General features: G+C 36.6%; 1 protein-coding gene across 6 annotated transcripts in view; it reads left to right on the top strand.

The window, feature by feature from the left end:
* The first annotated feature begins 1,215 nt into the window (after positions 1 to 1,215).
* carnmt1 (carnosine N-methyltransferase 1) overlaps positions 1,216 to 14,245 on the top strand; it is a 38,206-nt gene continuing 25,176 nt past the window's right edge. For 5 of the 6 annotated variants that reach the window (XR_007956627.1, XR_007956626.1, XM_052019677.1 and 2 more), the window contains exons 1-5: positions 1,279 to 1,409; positions 8,983 to 9,187; positions 11,212 to 11,378; positions 12,276 to 12,416; positions 13,524 to 13,702. Coding sequence is in view for 4 of the 6 variants with exons in the window: in XM_052019677.1 (XP_051875637.1) it covers positions 1,282 to 1,409; positions 8,983 to 9,187; positions 11,212 to 11,378; positions 12,276 to 12,416; positions 13,524 to 13,702 (820 nt within the window). In the remaining 2 variants the exon portion in view is untranslated. Of the gene's footprint in view, positions 1,410 to 8,982; positions 9,188 to 11,211; positions 11,379 to 12,275; positions 12,417 to 13,523; positions 13,703 to 14,245 lie in introns of all 6 variants that reach the window. The other variant, XM_052019675.1, reaches the window with a different exon arrangement.

Consider the following 14,245-nt stretch of genomic DNA (forward strand, 5'->3'; position numbering starts at 1 on the left):
TGGATGAAATCAGCTGGGATCAAATTTGCTATTCCTGAATTTGGTGCCTCAGCTGGTGCCAGGCACTGCATCGGGTTTATTCTATTGCTTTTTTAACATAGCAGTTCAGATATAAGTGAAAAGCTTGCTTATCCATTTCAGTAGTCAACCATGTTGCTGCAGGTCTGGATGGTAGATTTCCTTCCCTGTAGTTCCCCATAACCAGAACCAAATGTATTCTTACATCAGGCAGTTTTGTAGTCACCATTTTTCAGACATTTTTTAAAAAGAAACTCCAGATTATTAACCATATTTAAATTCCACATCTGCTGTAGTGCAATTTGAACTCACATCTCTGGTTTGTTAATCAAGGCCTCTGGAATATTAATCTGGAGTTTAACCAAAGCAAAAAATCCCAGAGGGCGGAAATGAACATTCGTGCATAACAAGGGGAGCAGCTCATTCTATAATGTCTGGACTGCTTCCTCTAACTTCATTGCACCTTCTGCCTTGATACCTGGAAATTTAACTGATCTGAATCAAAATAATTGATGCAAATTAGAAACAACAGCAGTCCCAAGAGTAGGTGTCAGTCTCCTGACACTAATCCTGTTGTTCTTATTCATAAGTAAGCTTTTCCCATCAATGCCAATATCCTTGGGCTTAATCAGTAGTATTGAGCTTCATCAAATGCTTCTTAGTGTAAACATATAAACTACAGGGTTTGCTACAATGAATTTTGTTTTGCACTTAAATAAAGTCAAGGAGATTGCTTGGACTGTATTTCTACGTCTGTATTGACTGCCGTTTACTGGGTTATTGTTCCACAATCCTGTAGTGCCCTCTAATAACTGATTTTACTATTTGCATGGAATTGAAGCCCAATTGTCTTTGGCTGCTCACCCGGAAATTTTCTTCAGCAAATTGAAATCAATGTTAGTTCACAACTAATTCGAGGCTCAATTTATAGCACCAAGCAACTAATTGTTAAGGCTGAGTGAAATAAATCAAACGTTGCGGGCTCTGCTTATTTTTTTTAACAAGTTTGGATTCAAAATGAGAGCATTTTGACAGGGGCGTCCTTCCCTTCTCCTTGCTTTGTGCCATCTCGGGAGTGACTCAAAGATCCTCCAAGCCGGCAAGTGTCGCTGTCTCGCAAAGACCGGCCGATTCCTCAGCGCTGGACGCGGCGGTGCATCCTCCGAGCCGGCGGGTGTCGCTGCGCCGAGCGGGTGACGTTTGTGCCGCCGCCTTCTTGGTGCGGTTGCGAGGGACGTGGTTACCCTGCCGGTGGGGGAAAAGATGGAGAGTGAGCGGCACCATCACTGCCCCATGGAGGACAAGGAAGAGGCAAAGCAGCAAGAGGACGAGGAGGAGCGGCTGGAGAAAGAGCACTTCTGGAAAATCATTAATGCTTTTAGATATTATAGGTAAACCTGTGAATAAAACAGCCGGCAACCGACTGAGTGAGGAGGGTGGGAGGGACATGAATCCAACTCAGGCCTGAGCTCCGGGGCAGGTGAGGGGGGGGGCGGCCGGTCGCAAGGCCAGACTGACATTGGCACTGGCGACTCTTCAGCCACGGGTTACTCAGAGACTGTTCATAACCTGAATGTTTATCCCGAGCCTTTCCTTTTTTCTTTAAAAAAAGAACCGTCTATAACCACTTAGTTGCAGGGTTGGCGGGCTTCCTTGAGAGGCATAATACAGAAATATTTATAGGACGTCTGGGGAATTGGTGCCATGGTTTAACTGTAATCTCCCTAAAGGTTTATCTTACCTCAGAAATGCGATATATATAATATATATATATTTAGCGGAGAAGGGAAGGCAGAGAACAGCATTACAAAGTCTTCGGTTCCTATTGAAGCAATACCCTTGAAGTTCTTCATGTCACCCAAGTATAGCCTGACTTAGTGTTCGCATCACCTGCTGTCGGTCATGCAGTTTTAGGATAGAGCTTTAGCCAATTTGTAACTATAGTAACTGCCCACCTACTCACCTCTTATTGCATTTGGGGTTTTTAGCAGAATAATTTGACACTTCCCTTTATTTAAAAAAAATGATTCCAGTGTCCAGCTTAGCTAAACTAGGAGATCCATCTTGGAACTCTTCGTATGTTATCTAGAACATTTGTTTTTATAATTGAACTGTTTTAAAAATAAAATATATAATTTTCAATTGTTTCTTTGCTTTTTTAATCTTTCAGGCTTCAATATTATTTTACTTTATGCTTTGTGGTGTATACACAGTGTATGAGAAGTAAATAGCAGTACTGAATGACTGGCTTTCAGTCTGTTAGCATTGATAATCACTGTGTACTCATTCACCACAAATCTGCCTTTTATTAAAATGCTTCGCAAATCAAATTTCAAAATTAGGGAACTCGTATCCTGCACTTTTGTCACGGAGCACCTTTATTTTCTAAAAGTACCAATGGATGATATCTGACACAATGGAATCTTCCAGGAGCGTAAAAGCAAGATTAGGTCTTTTGAGCCTGTTCTGTTGTTCAGTTTGTTTGTGGCTCATCTGTGACCTAACACTATATACATCCTTTTCCCACATCCTTTATTACCTTTTTATTATTAATCTATCAATCTCAAATTAAAAATTTACAATTGACCGAGCATCAGTTCCAGTTTGTGGGAGACATTTCCAGAATTCTACCAATGACTGCGTGTTGGTGTTTTTTAACTTCACACCTAAAAGGCCTGGCTCTAATCATTAGACAATGCTCCTGTTGCTAGATTCTTCAGACAGTGGAAATAGTTTCTCACTATATTCCTCATCAATTCCTTGAACGTATGCTGGAAATAAGCTAAAGGATACATAGTTCAATGTAGAATTCCCTCTATAGTCAAAGTACCACATTTAGGGACAAGAAATCAGGAAAGGACTTGGAAATGAATTAACTTGAAAACTCTAATAATATCCTTTACAATAAACAGTGATGTCTTGAAAATGAGATTTTGAGTAAGCTCCCTAACCATTCCATCATACACTGGAAAATATAATTCAGTAATTATGGAGAGAGCGACTTGGAGAACAGTATGAAAATATTAAATATTTTTACATGTGCTATTATGCAAACTAAACAATGTATGTTATAAAATTACATAAGAAACCCTAGTTTTTAATATATCAGTAATATTAGAATGTATTCAAATTTATACATTTTAAAACTGAATAATTAAATCTGGACTAACAGTTCCAGATTGCCAGTGCCCCCATCAAAAGTATGAACGATGAATTTGAAATTACTGGAAATTGGAAATAAAATTTAGAAGATGCTGGAAACGCACAACAGATCAGACACCATCTGTGGACAGAGCAACACAGCCGAGATAAAAGTGGACTGGAATCAGGCAGAACAGTAGCAAATTGAACATAATTCAGTGAAGTTGAGATTCTGCATTTCGGAGGTTCAACACAAATATGCAATAAATGGGAGGATTTTGAGAGATGTGGAGGAACAGGCAGATTATGAAATATATATCCACAGATCCTTAAAGGTATCAGGACAGGTCAAAGAGATAGTTAAAAAAGCATGTGATGTTTTTATTAGCTGGAACACATAATTTAAAAGTAAGGAGATTATCTTAGAATTGCAGATAATATTAGACCACAGTTTGAGAACTCTGTACCATCATAATCACCACATTGCTGCTGGGATGTCAGTACACTGGGGAGGATCAGAAGAGATATATAAGGGTATTGCCAACTTTGGAAAGTTTTAGCCAAGAGGAAAGATTGGCTAGTTGGGTCTTTGGAGCACAGGAGGCTGACATGCCTAAATAGAAAGGACCTATTTCCCTTCTCATAGGGATTGAAAATCAGGGGGCATTGATTTGAAGAGGTTGAGAGAAGGGCAAGAGGTGATCTCTGCTCGGCTGGAATAGTCGAGATTAAGTACCATAGTGAAGCTGGTGTAATGCAAAATAGTGACTTTGCAATGCCTTGCTCCAATTAACCACCCTCTTGCAAACAAACTAATGCTTTTATGATATGCAGAACATCAGTTTTAATTGAAGAATACAAGAAATTACCATATTGAAAGAAGCCTTATGTAAGATATTACATAACATCTTTAATTTAGCCCACTTGAAGTGAAACTGAAAATGTTGATAAATTGCAGTGGTTAGATTTTCTCACTACTCCTATAATATTGACCTCTCTCCAAGATTATTTTAATCCATTTAAATGGTGTGGACAATAGCAGCTGAACCGACTGGGAAAATTTAACTATTAATTGCAAGACATCAAGACATAAAATTCTATTCATGGATTATTTGTCATTCAATTGCACTAAGGTGCATTAAGGAAAGAAGCAATAAATCATTTGAACGTCGCTGATGGCATGAAGTGTCAGCAGAATATTGATATTCCATGCTTAAACTAGCTGTCAGACATCCATTTTGATTATGAATTAGGTATACTGAGGAGATATTGCATGGTTTAAATGGAAAGGTAGGCTTTGTGAGATCACTGAAGTGTTGGCATTCTTTGAGTTTTGTTGTAATACATTGTCCTCATCTATCTATGAATGAAAAATATGCCTGATTTCATTAAAATGTGTACAGATCGCCCCTGTGATTTTAATGTTCTGCGATTGAACAGTGCCTAGCAGCATGGTCTGATGTCTGCCACAACCCGTGTTTTCAGGTCTTAAGATTTTGTGTGGATATGTTAACAAGAATGTTAGATTCCTCTTTTACGTAATTATTCAAAGTGATGTAAGTTGTTGCTGAAAATAGAAACTTTAGAAATGCCGATTACATGGATTTGAAAAACTTAAACTGTAGTTGAGATCTTGATTATGCAATTGTTCTATAAATACTCCCAAAACATAATTTGATGTTCTTTTAATGTCTCCTAGATCTTCATGTTGTATAACACTTGCGATTTAACTATTTATGTTATAAAGCACAGTTTAAAAAAAACATGAAAGTTATTTATTTTTTTTCATTGTGCTTTTAGCATGTAATTAGGTGATATGCATTGTGATGAAAGTCCTTGCAATGCTGCAGCTTTCTGTGGCAAGAAGGCACAGATCAATTTTCAGCAATGCTTTTCCCAACTTATTTCCTATACTGTCCCTTTCTTAAGTGTCTTTTGGCCATTTTCTGTTAAGTACTGCACTCAGTATTTTAAATGTTTCCATTAAATAAACTCTTAGCCCCTATTAAACAATGAAACTGAATCTCATGCAGCTGGTCAGGCTTAAACTTCAATTAGATGATATATTTCTTTGTGTCACCTTCGGTATATTTGTGGTTTTGTTCTAATCAAGGAAAGAAACCTTTTAGTTGAATATGCTGTTTTAAAGCCATCTCCTGTTGCTTTGAATCTGGTATTTCACCACCATTATCTTGCTATGTTTCTACCAGTAAATTTGAAATTGTGTATTAGATTAGAAATGATTTATCATCCAGTTTATTAGAGTATTTGAATGGTGAATACTCAGATTATTGTTAATTGCTGGATTTTGACAATTGCTGATGCTTTTCAGTATTTTGATGGTAGTGTCTTTTATATTATCACAGCAAATGCATCAGCTATTATAACTCACTGTTGCTTGTTTTACATAAACATTTGCATTCTGTAATTATAGAGTCATAGAGCATGGAAATAGGTTCTTGGGCCCAATGAGTTGGTGTCAACCACTGAGGACTGATTTACACTAATCCAGTTTTAGTCTGCCCACATTCCCTTTGTCCTCAGATTCTACTACTCATGTACATACTTGGGTCAATTTACACAGCCAATTAACCTACCAGCCTGCAAGTCTTTGAGTTTAGGGTTATATTGAAAGCAATGAAATGTAACTAATGTGCATTCAACAGTGAGGAGAGTAAAATATAAATTTTATTACACATGTTGGAAACAGTTTGCAGTTGATATGAGTTTCAAGTTAGAATGTTGGAAAATTCAGTGTGGTTTATGGTTAGGTCATTGTAGCCTTTTGGGAAAGTTGATAAATATTCCTTGTATTGGGATTTGTTTAACTATTTACAGTGTGTGTATATATCAAAATTTATGTGACATCTGTTTGTTTAACAAGAGTTATATCTGTTTTTAAGATGAAAATATGCTCAGAAGAAGGTATCCTTTAGAAATAATAGTAGAAGGCTGAATTCCAGAAATAAATTGGCTGGCCATTAATTGAAGTTTTCTGTTCATTGTCAATGTCAACATGATGAAATATAATTTTATTTGGTCATTTTGAGCTGTGAATTTAGACTTCAGTTAGTTATAGCAAATAATGTTTCCTGTTTTGCAAAATTTTAGCAATAATATGAATACTTTGAGCAGATGGGTTGACATTTTTTTCCATCGAAATTTAAGTGGCAAGCATTATGTTTGGATTTGCAAATGCGTTAAGCTAAACTTCTGTACACTATTAACATGGCACTAGTTTTAGGCACCATACACTTGGAAATAGGTGAAGGCTTTGGAAAGGGTACAGAACTGTGGAACTCGAATGGTTGCAGGGAAGAGGGGTTATAGTTACACCAAAGAAATTGGAGTTCTGCTTAGAGCAAAGAAGGCTCAAGGAGAATTGGGAGCTGTACTTAAGTTACCAAAGGTGTTGGAGTAAATGGCTTAGGGGTGGATGACAAGAGTACACAGATTTAGGGTGATTAGCAAATTTTTGTTTTTGGATTTTGAAGGGTGTTCAGACAGAAATGTTATTTGATCATGTGGCTGATAGCATCCTTGTTTTAGTACCTTACCTGAATGATATATCTTGAAGTACTTTGTTGCCAAAGGACGTGTGAGAAGATTTGGATATTAACGTTCACACTGCTGGTGTTCAAAACTTTATTTTAATTCTTTGTTTGAAGATTTTGTTTAATTTAAGTAATACCGGTTACATTACTGACTAGCATTTTCTACTGTGTGTGCACAAACATGTGATTAGTATAAATCTGTGGACAATAGCTGTACATTCTTAAAGCAAAGTGCATGGTTGGCTTTGTAAAATATAGTGCCAAGGCATCTTTGCAAGTGAAAACCAAACACGTTTCTACTTAATTCATTTTAAGGGTGTTTGGGTTGGCGGTGGGGGTTCTACTATCTGTTAAACCAAACAAAAATCAAAATCTAATTGTATGTTATAAATAATTTTGTTGCCTTGTATACTCCACAGTAACTTGGATCCATATTATTACTTTATCAAATTTAGTAAGTACCTACAATCTTTTGGTCTTTTGTCCAGTAGTTGTCTAGATACTTTCCATTCATCCAAAGTGAGTGGAAATACAGCACATGCTTATAGGTTAGCCTGCAGTCAGGGGCAGATATCCAAGGCAAAGATTTCAGAACATGAAAGCATGATACAGTCATTTATAAAAAAAAATCAGTGTTGAACGATACAATGTTCAAAACCCCTAACTGTAACAGATTGATGATGGGTCTTTAACACAATTTTACCTGTAAACTCATAATTTTTTTTTACAGTTTGTTCTGTTCATAATTCACTGACCATTTTTTGTGTACTTTTGCTCTGGTTAATCTAAAAAGACTTAGAGAATCACAGAATGGCTACAGCATGGAAGAAGGGTATTCAATCGTTGGGTCTCCATTGGCTCTGTGTAGGAAGGATTCAGCTCGTCCACTCCCTTTCTCTCCCCCTTTTGTCTGTATATTCTCTCCTTCAGATTCTTATCCAACTCCCTTTGATTGCTACAGTTGAACCTCTCCCCATTGCTACCCCTGGCAGTATAGCACAGGTCCTGACCATTCACTGTGCAGCACACTAGTGTAGCCAGTAGAGCCGCTGCCTCATAGCGCCAGAGACCTGGGATCTTTCCTGACCTCGGGTCCTGTCCATGAGGAGTTTGCATGTTCTTCCTGTGACCACATGGGTTTCTTCCGGGTGCTGTGATTTTCCCCCACATCCCAATGACATGCAAGTTGGTAGATTAATTGGCCATTGTAAATTGCCTCTAGTGTGTAGGTAAGTGGTAGAATCTGGGGGGAGTTGGTGAGAATAAAAAAATATGGGATTAATGTAGCATTAGTATAAGTGAGTGGTTGATGGTCTGCATGGCTAGTGGACCAAAGGGCTGACGTCCATGCTGTATGTCTCTATGACTCAGAAAACACTTCCCTCGTGTCAATTTTGGGTTTTTTTCCACTCACTTCGTTCTATGTCCCTTATTTTTACATATCTCCATCAATGGGAACAGGCTTTCTCTGTCTGCTCTGTTTATACCCTTCATGAGTTTAAATACCTTAGTTAGATCTCTTCACAACTTATTCTGTTCCAAGGAAAACAATCTCAGCTTCTCAGTCTATCCTGACTTCTGCACCTTCTCCAAAGCTGGTCTACCCTTCCTGAAGTGTAGTTTCCAGACTGTAAACAGTGCTTCAGTTGTAGCTGAGCCAGTGTTTTATACAATTTGTCGTGGCTTCCTTGTTCATGTGTTCTATGCTTCTATTCAGTGCTTCTTTTAACCACTTTCTCAACCTTTCTTGCCACTTTCAACAAACTGCACACGTACCCACAAATCTCTCTGTTATTGTACCCCTTTTGGAATTGTGCGCTCTAGCATATTTATCTGCTCCCATTCTTTATGCAAAAATGGAGATTTCATATTTGTCAGCATTAGTTCCAGCATTTACTTTAGAAGTTGATCTTTGGGTTTAGGAAAGGTTGTCACCAGTACTTGATTCTGACAGCCAAACAAATAATTACTTATTTGCTTCAAATTCGTCATGGACTTAGATCTGATCTGTAGAGCACAACAATTATTGCTTCATTTGTGTTTTAAGCATTTTGTTTAATTTCTCAGTCAAATATAGAAATTTGTAACATTTGTATCTGCAAATTTATACTTTGAAATGTGATTTTTGTAAGTACAGACTTTATAAGTATTTAAAACCTTGATATAAGTTACAGGCTATAAGATTTAAACTTGTAAGTTCAGTAATTTTGTCAATGAAAATGTGTTCATATTTTTTCAGCTTATTTTTCAATGCAATTTCACTTTACAGGATATATGCACATGAGAGGGTAACTCGTTCTGAAAAGCAATTCCAGTCACTACCAGCAGCTCATCGGAAGCTGCTTCCTAATTTTCTTCCTCATGTGAAAAAATTAAGAGAGTGTATTGAACATAACTATGAAATTCTAAAGGAAATTATAAACAACTGCAATCATATGTTTGAAAATAAAGAATATGGATTCATTGACATGGAGGTAAGGGAAAAATAAAAGTAACTTTATGAAAACTCAGTTCCATATTGGCTCCAAATAATTGGAATTGCATGCATTTTTAACTGATGCAGTCATCTAGTATTATACAGGTCTAAGTAAATTTATGCATTATTTTGGTACTGTGATCAAAATTACCCTTGGCAAACTAATTGCAATATCTTGGTATAAAAATAGAGTGTACTGGAGGTCAGGCAGCACCTGTGGAGAGAGAAACAGAATTACTGTTTCAGGTCAATGACCTGTCACCAGGACTAGCTGTGATAAAAATGCTAATGAATGGTCATCAACCTGAAAGTTTAACTCTGTTTAATTTTCCACATGTGCTGCCTGACATGCTGAGTATAACTCTTCCTGATTTTATTTAAGATTTTTTGCTTCTTGCAATATTTTGTTTTGGTATTTCTTCCTGACTTGTTCGGTATAATTGTACAATAGTAAAATGGGAATCTCTGTCCTCCACAGTTTGTTAAATATAGGTCATGCAAGACTGTGATATATTTAACTGATACCATCCAAACTCTAAAATTAGATAACAGACTTTAAGTCAAATGCCACAGAGGCAAGATTTCTTATCTCTGAAGCACTTTTGATTCTAATAAAATCACTGATTATTGATTCTTAGTGGGTAAATAGTATAGCATTAAGCTGAAAAGTTGTAAGTTTTAAGGTTCTGATGAGCTAAATGATTTCAACTAGCATGGCAATTAGGATGCTGCACTTGGCCTTTGGATCCCTACATGGACAATGTAAAAATTAACCAGATTGCTCTGATGCTAAATTGTGAGCCCAGCTGGAAAATGAACTTGGATGGATAGTACGTGAGGATGACCAACCTTTGCTATATATTTCTAGACTTAATGTACCATGTTTAAGTGAGATGTCGAGCTGCAGTGCATCAAGGCGAGTTCGGCAAGGTGACATTCTTTCCCCATTCACATCCACTTCCCTACCTTGCATAATAAATGGTACAGCTTGGTAAAGTGAAAGACAGGGAAATATGGAGGTTGTCAGGAAAGGAGTGGTTCATGTTTACATTTAAAACCAGCACCTCAAATTAATAAAGCCATTTAAAAAGATGGAATACCCGTGGTTATGATAAAGGGATAGAATATTAAAATTGGGGCATGACAATGAATCTTTCTAAAACCTTAATAAGAACCAAGGTGAAGCATGACATGCAGGTTTGGGCTCCATGAAGCAAATGTGTTGGCATTAAAGGGGATATATTTCACTAGGTGCATAAGGAAATACTTGAAACTTGGGAATATTTTGCTTAAGACAATGGAGGTGAATGAGTGATTCATAGAATCATCTAAAATTATGAAGGTACAGGAGAGTAGGTAGATGTTTTCAGCAATTGTATGCTGTCTGATGAAATATACGATTAAAAGCAAGAAATTTAAAGTTGGATGCATCAGGTGTTCATATACAGAGTAACCATTTAGACTGCCATTATTCTCGGAACCATACCCTCCAAAATGTCTGCCTTTACTTAGAAGACTGTGGATGATTCTCATTCCTGTACATAATCTAGGTTGCCATTTGGTGCAGTACCAAGCAGTGCTACATTATTGCTGTGAATGGTAAGGAATAGTAAGGTAATGTCCAATTTGATATTTTGGGTTAACTAAAAGATCCTATGCCACAATTCGAAGAAGAATCGAGCATTAATTCACTTATCAACAACAGTTTTTATTTGTTTCTTGCTTTGGTTCTTGAGGGTACAGAATGCATTGGGTATTTGAAGGAGAGAACAATAGAGATATTGAAAAGCAGGCACAAAAATATAGGAGCAACAACCCACTTGAAAGACATGCAATAGCTGATCAGGCTAATTTTTGATTTGTAACTGCCATTTAATCCTATGCAATTGACATAATGAGCTGGAAAAAGTAAACATTTCAGGAAAAGAAATCTAAATATTTTGCAGCAGGTCTTAATGGATTATTAATTTCCATGAGCCTTTCTCCCATTTATTAATAAATTATTATTTTTGATTATAATAGACTGACATGGGACGATTAAAACCAGCATCTACCTTTGACATGGACAAACTGAAGTCCACCATTAAGCAGTTTGTAAGAGATTGGAGTGAAGATGGCAAGGCTGAGCGGGATGCTTGTTATCAGCCGATCATTGAAGAAATCATAAAGCAATTCCCTCAAGAAGAACGGTATGTTATTGGTTTTACATAACTTGAACTTAAATACAGATGGACATATTTGAGTTGAGAGATAGATTTGAAGAGATTAATTAATTGTTTTTGAATTGGATTTTTAAAAATTAATTATAGTGTGTTTCAGGTGTTATTCTGGAAGGACACTGTGCTTAAGAAAAGTTTACTTTAGCATGCACAAACCCTTTGAGTGTAACTTCTCTTCTCAGAAGCTCCCTTCTTTCAAACAAGCCACATGGCTAAAAGAACTGAGCATCTTGCTTTCAGTTTATGCAATTTGTTACTTTTGCTAATGTGAGAACTGTCATAGGAACCTTCAGATTTAATGCGTTTTGCTCTCCAAATGAGGAACATTAGCTGTTATCCTATGTATCTGTGATATACATTTGCCTTGCATTGTAAGAATGGGAAATGGACCTACGTTCACCAATCCATGGTATCATGCATAGGTACTAGCTTCATCCAACAGAATAGCATTAACTGAATATGTCTTGATGTTTCTATGTGGACTGATGCACAGTAAATACCAGCTAATTTTTTGTAATGTTTCAAAATTTCCAATCTTATGACCAAAAGTACATTTATTATAATGAGCAAACTGCCACTTCTGTGTATATTGTTGTCACTAACCAGGATTGTATGAGATACTGTATGTGTCAGCCACTTACACAGATAACTATTGGAGCAGAAATTGTCAAACAAAACATTGCCTACTGTATATTTGAAAGCAAGATCAGTAAGGTTAATTGATGCTGTTTGAGATGCAGTGAGGTTAACAAGTTGAAGTACAATCCATGTAAACCATTTGCTATATCCTGTGAAGTGCTAATGATAAATGTTTCATTTAGTCCTTGTACATCTAATTAATTGTTTCATTTTGCTTTGTCAATGTAGCAATCCTGCTGATTTGAACATACTTGTACCAGGAGCAGGACTTGGAAGACTGGCTTGGGAGATTGCTCGACTGGGTTATAGTTGCCAGGGTAATGAATGGAGTCTATATATGCTCTTCTGTTCACATTTTGTACTTAACAGGTAGAGTATGACCTCAGAACTTGAGTCCTGTTTGTTTATAGTGCTTGATTTTAAAGTATTATTCTAATTTAAAATGATTAAACAGGATTTTGTTTCAGAAACAAAAAAAATATGGAAATTGCTGGAATGCATAAGAGTTCATTCAGAATATCTAAAGAGAAAAGATATGCAAAATGTGTGGCCCTTTCATTACAATGCTGCTTGACAATGTTACCATGTGTTTTTTCCTTAAATTTGCTATTGATATAAAGCTGTATGGGAGAGTGAATTGTGAGATGACAAAAATCTGCTAAGAGACATAGGCAAGTTAAGCAAGTGGACAAGAATATGGAGATGGAATATAAAATGGGGAAAAACTGAAGTAGGAAGAATAGAACAAATTTTTATTAAGGTATAAGAAACTAATGACTGTTGGTGTATGGCTCTTGGTTTGCTGATTCATGAAACAAAATAACCCACAAGCAATTAAGTGGTTGGCATCAAAAATAAGGAAATTTTGGTACAATTGTGCAGAATTTTGATGAGACCACAGTATGTGCAAATCTGGTTTCCAAAGCTAAGGAAGGTTGTACTTCCCTTAGAGGCAGTACAATGCAATTTCACTGGATTAATTCCTGGGGTAAGGGTCACCCTTGAAGAAAGAAGGAATAAGTTTGAGTTATATTTACAAAAGGTAAAAAGATGGAGATATGGGAGGATAGATGCTGAGAGTGTGATTTCTCAGATTAGAGAGTCTAGAACTAGGGGTGACCATTGAAGACTGATGAGGAATTTCTTTATTCCATATGTTAAAAATCTTTGGAATTCTCTGTGGTGGAGAGCTGTGGGTACGCAGTGAGAATACTGAACACTTAGAATTTTGGCTACAAAAGGAGTTAAGAGATGTGTGGATCGGGTAGGAGAGTGACCTTAATGTATAGCATCAGCCATAATCTTATTGAATTGGTGGAGTAACCTCAAGGGGCTGTAATGATGTTCTTCATAGGTTCTTGCTTTGTATTCCCTGATCTCATATTTGTTTCAGGGTACCATAATTTACAATTTTTTTTATATGAGTATGCTATATTAAAGTGTTTAATTTAGTTTGTTAATTCACTTTTTTTTTAGATGTTCTGGAGTTAATACAATGACAATCTATCCCTGGATCCATCAATTTAGTAACAACAAGCGATCAGCTGATCAGATTCGACCTGTCCATTTTCCTGATGTTGATTCTCATAGTCTTCCCTCTCATGCTAACTTTTCTATGACAGCAGGAGATTTTCAGGAGATATATACAGAACCAAGTAAGCATCACAGTTTTAGATCTTCTGTAAACATTATTATTTGTAGTTTTGGTGTATTTATAACTCAGATGTTTAATAATGAACTGTAAATCAATTGTGTTAAGAAACCTTATAACTTTTTAAACTTGCGGTGTTTTACTGCAGAGCTGGGTATAAAAATTACTAATTTTTTAAATATATTTAATGCCCTGGATCATGTTGGGTCCAACCACTGTCTGCTATCACGACCCACGGTTTCAATGCACAAACACTCACCTAGTCTGGATTTGGAGAATCAAATTCACGGGCCTTCAATATAATTGGGTCCAGTCAGCAACGAGGCCTCGAGTGACAAATTATTGATATTGGTTTATTATTGTCACTTGTACCGAGGTACAGTGAAAAACTTGTCATGCATACCGTTCGTACAGGTCAATTCATTACACAGTGCAGTTACATTGAGTTAGTACAGAGTGCATCGAGGTAGTATAGGTAAAAAAAACAATAACAGAGTACAGAGTAAAGTGTCAAAGCTATAGGGAAGTGCATTGCAGGTAGACAATA

Source organism: Pristis pectinata, chromosome 7, assembly GCF_009764475.1.
Source record: "Pristis pectinata isolate sPriPec2 chromosome 7, sPriPec2.1.pri, whole genome shotgun sequence".
NCBI lineage: Eukaryota > Metazoa > Chordata > Chondrichthyes > Rhinopristiformes > Pristidae > Pristis > Pristis pectinata.